We start from the raw sequence: 4,553 nt of genomic DNA, 5'->3' as shown, positions 1-4,553 counted from the left end.
ACTTGAACGGCGGTATGGGCTGTTATTGAAAGTGTTTAAGTGCTGGAAATATGCTCATTGGATAATAGTTTGCAGGGTGCTTTTAATTGCCTCCTTGATTTAATGCAATTTACGTATTTTTATTGTTTGCTCTCTCTCTTTAACGTGCATATACAACGTCATTATCGTGGTCTGCACAAACTTGTCATCATGTGTGTATTCTGCTAACTGCAATGTCCATAACTATTTGATAGGAATACATTTCTAGCCTAGGCTATTTCCTTGTTTTTCGGTGATTTAGTGGGCTCGTTTGTTGGATGTTGCGGATGAGTTTCACCGAGACCGCCTGCTCTGAACAACCAATCACCGTACTGACCGCTTCTAAACTCATGCACGAGAATCGACGTAATCCATAGCAACGGCGCGTCACTCTTAGTTCACTCTTAGTGATTTATCCTTAGTATGAGTAGGTCTCAGCGGCTTTGTGAATAACTTTTAAGAAAAAACTCCTACGTAAAATGTTTTAGCGCGAGTTAGGAGCACTCCTAGCGGTAAGATAAAATGCTTTGTGAATACGGCCCCAGATCCATATTTATTTTTGAAAGATTGTTATTTAGGCACTGTTATAGTATTTAAGCACATAATCTACGTAGAGTTTTATCCTGATTTTGAATAGATTGTAGAAGATTAATGAACCTGGAGAGACAGCCGGATAGTCGGGCGATAATACTCTGCATAACACTGATCAGTGTTGAAGCACAGATACACTCCATCTCACAGGAGTTTACACAACCACCCCATAATCTGACTATTGTTGTGAAGCAACGGACTGTGCAAAGGACGCTTACCTCTGATATTCCAAAGAAAAAGCACACACTCTACACTTCATTTGAGTCCTTCACAAATGAAAAGTTGAGCAACTTGGTTACTGTTCCTTAGTCATGCATGTACAGAATATAACTCAAAAACATGGCAGTCAGTCAGATAAGCAGTACGCTGCACAAGACAGAAGCCATGTGCTGGTCGACCATTTATAACAATATTGGTATTTTTTAAGTATTCCCCTTAGGCCTTTTAAAAGGAGAAATAATTCCATCAAAAATAAGCGCCTAATGTGAGGTCTAGAATAGATTTTCTCTATGCATATTAATATTTACTTAATAAATTACGACAAAAGTCAATCAATTTTCAAAATTGCTACTAATCATTTTAGAAGTAATAAAGTGAATTAGCCCTGTGTCCGTGTGTACGAATAGATAATGAGGTGATGATGACCATCGATGAGAGGAAGATGGTTACCCGTGTGAGCTGGTGTGTATCTGCTGCAGGACAAGCCACAGAAACCTTTTTCCAGCTGCCTTAAAGAATGCAACATAGTCATTCTCTGCATGTGTTTATGGAGAGTGTGTGCATGAGCCAGTGTGTGTAGAGGAGATCAGATGAGTGTGTCACATGACTTTCTTGTTCTTTGTCTGGAGAATCATTGCAGTGACTTTAAAGTTGGTAGAAAGTCATGTCAAAATGTGATGTCTCTGTGTGTCGGGGCTGTCCTCTGTGTGTTCCTACTGTCTGTTCGTCTGCACTTTAAAACTCATTTGCAGATTTAGTGTTTTATTGCATCACAGCCTTGTTGTGGATACATAAGCTTTACTCTACCTGTTGTTTCTTGTCTTATGTTTCGATAAATGCCACGGTGTCATCACTTAAGTGTTCTGCATTGTCTGTTTTAGGGCCATACCATAGCAGGGTTTGTGTCTCACTGCTGTCATACAATTATGCGATCATAATCTTTTCAGACTGCATGTTAAGTGAAAGCTGATGCTCAGATAAATCCTCCTGTCTGTCTTCCTCTCGGTTTCTTTCCTTGGTTTTAGAGCAGCGTATTTGTTTTCATAGAGAGGTGTTGCCTTTCTACTGTTCTCAATCAAATACGTAGGGGGTTAGTAAGCACTCTACTTAAGACAGGTGTAACAAAACCCCAAAATGGCCAATATATAATATATTACACACCCTCGTAATGTGTTATACCTTTTTTATCCATCATTTGGGGTAGCAGGCAGGGGTTTATTTTGTTCAAGTTAAAAAGGAGATTAACGGGAAAACATTTCAGAAACGTTGGTCACGTTGGAGGTTTACACACATTGCTGACTATTCAACCAGTTACAGTGTTTTATGACTTTATTGGACCTAGAATAATTGTATGTAGACAAGGTTCTAGTTGGTTACTCTACTTGTTGATTGGAGTGATTATTGTCTGCATCAAACTCAAAATGGAGTCAAATTGCCTTATGAGAGCATTGTGAAGGCTTTTGGTTGAAACAGTGAAAGCCACATTCTTGTTCCTCTGCTAAATCCCTTTATTACATTATCCTGTTTCTACGTCCTGTTTAGGGTTGCCTTTCCTGTCTGTGGCGTCACATACACTGAATATACTCCGATGTGCTCCCTGCTGCCAGACACATGCCACTGCACACAGCTTTTAAACAACAATCAATGTCAAACCTCTATATTACACTCCAGTGCTGTGTCTAATGACTTCTGTTTAGTGAGCCAATCAGGATCACTTCTGGCCCATTATATCTGATTCTGCATTGGAGAGGTCATGGGTATCTTTCCTGATATAACCAGTATTTACTGTCAGATGCAGCACTGTCCCATTACAACTGTATGCAACTACCAGTGGCATGTTAGTAGTTACTCTAATCTGTGTTTAAAGCTGGGAAACACAGGGGGCCGAATCAAAAACGGTTTATCTGTGGTGGGTTTTTATGATAAGTAACTTAAATACACGTGTGTGTGTGTGTGTGTGTGTGTGTGTGTGTGTGTGTGTGTGTGTGTGTGTGTGTGTGTGTGTGTGTGTGTGTGTTTGTGTTTGTCTGTTTCCTTGTGTAGGCAAACAGCATGTTGACATACTGTTATAAGAAATCTTCAGCCTAGGTAGGTTTTCTGAGAGTTGCATTGATGTGCAAACACATCATTTTATTGAGTTTTAATAGTAGCTGCTGGTCTTTCTCAGTTTGATCCTCTTGCAGTAATGCACATAATATTAGTAACATTACATCATGTAACATACATAATGCATAAAAATGACAGCACAAATCATTTTTAAATTAAACTAAACATCCGAGATCAGCATATTGCACACAACATTGGCAAATCCCAGATGACGTCCTGTGCACTGAAGTGTACCGTTTCTGATTGGCTGTCACACACTATTGCCTTTTGCAAGTGAGACGTGCGCTATTTAGGGAACTGGGCTTGATTTAGGAACACGTCACAAAGACACAATGAGGGCACAGTGCACTATGGCCAAAATGATGATACGGGATGAGATCTTCACACAATAATTTTTGAAAATCACACATGTTATCAAACCATTATAGATATATACTTACAAAATTACAGGTGAGGTCACAGCGAAAATTACCGACACACAAAATGAAACACAAGCAAATGTACTCATACATGCACAACCACACACACAACAAATAACCAGAACACATGCGTTCCTTCGAGCATGCCTACACGAGGGAAACAGTGTGAAATTGAAACCAAAGACACAACAGAAGGAGAAAATTAGAAAAAAGGTGCAGCACACGGAGAGATCAGCCTGAATAATGTCAGTGGGAAGTACAATGGTCAGCCAGAAGAACAGATAAGGGCATGGAGGTGAAGAGGAGGAGTTGGGGGGCAGGAGAGGGACTGATACCTACCCTGCCCTGCTGCTATCTAGCTCCCAGCCTCTGGACTGGCCTGGTCTGGGCTCGGCTCTGCTGTCTCACTGGGGCAGGGCGACCCAGAGCCACATGCCTAGAGAGGGGGAGGAAGGGAGAGAACAGATGGGAAGAAAGGGTTGATGGAGGAGAAGAGGAGAAGGAAATAAAGGGGATTAGAAAGTAGACATAGAAGAATACATCTGAAAGAAGGGTCGCAGTTTGGCAAAAACTCCAAGAGTAGAGTAGTAAACAGGAAGCAAGAGAAAAAGGTGTCAATACTCTAAAGAAGGAATAAGGACAGAGAGAAGCCCCAGCCCACACTGTCTCTTTCAGAAACACAACCATACTAACACAATCACACACGAGCACTAATTTACTGTTCTCTTTTATTAAAAACCTTAATTCTGTCGATGCGTTGCTTTTTTCCAAATACACTTGAGTTTTTTTCCCACCTCGCCTTCGCTCCATCTTCCTGTCGTATTTTTTAACCTTTGCACGAAACTCACTCACTCACTGAGTGCCGCCACCAATGCACATTTCTCTGGATACTGTAACGCTTTGTGTCTTATTTGGGGCCTGGTGACATTTTCAGCAGTGTGAAGGTCTATTTTTTTCAAAAGAATTGCTGGATTGAAGGCGTAAAACTAATGATCCATGTCTGGGGAGTGGAGACGAAAAGAAAGAAAGAAGCAAGCATTAAAGAAACACAAAAAGAGAGAGGGAGACAGGAAGAAAAATAGCAGGGGAAGCACTACAAAAGTCTTGTTTCTTGGAAGGTCACTTAATCTACAAGGGCTTTGGTCAAAGGCAAAGGGAGTTTCTCCCCCCTAGCTAAAAACCTATTTATCTTCTCAGCTC

General features: G+C 40.8%; 1 protein-coding gene across 3 annotated transcripts in view; it reads right to left on the bottom strand.

Annotated features, from left to right (window-relative positions):
* Positions 1–3,637: 3,637 nt before the first annotated feature.
* The window catches only part of dab1a (DAB adaptor protein 1a), a 39,547-nt gene continuing 38,631 nt past the window's right edge, over positions 3,638–4,553 (bottom strand). Inside the window, exon 14 of one of the 3 annotated variants that reach the window (XM_010787461.1) lies at positions 3,638–3,789. In XM_010787461.1, the coding sequence (XP_010785763.1) occupies positions 3,709–3,789 (81 nt within the window). In that variant the 3' untranslated portion in view covers positions 3,638–3,708. The remainder of the gene's footprint in view (positions 3,790–4,553) is intronic. The other 2 variants (XM_010787459.1, XM_010787460.1) reach the window with 2 other exon arrangements.

The sequence above is a fragment of the Notothenia coriiceps genome, unplaced genomic scaffold (assembly GCF_000735185.1).
Source record: "Notothenia coriiceps isolate Sejong01 unplaced genomic scaffold, NC01 NC01_scaffold00030448, whole genome shotgun sequence".
Classification (NCBI taxonomy): domain Eukaryota; kingdom Metazoa; phylum Chordata; class Actinopteri; order Perciformes; family Nototheniidae; genus Notothenia; species Notothenia coriiceps.
Note: the sequence above shows the minus strand (reverse complement) of the source record. Positions and strands in the feature narration are given on the sequence as shown.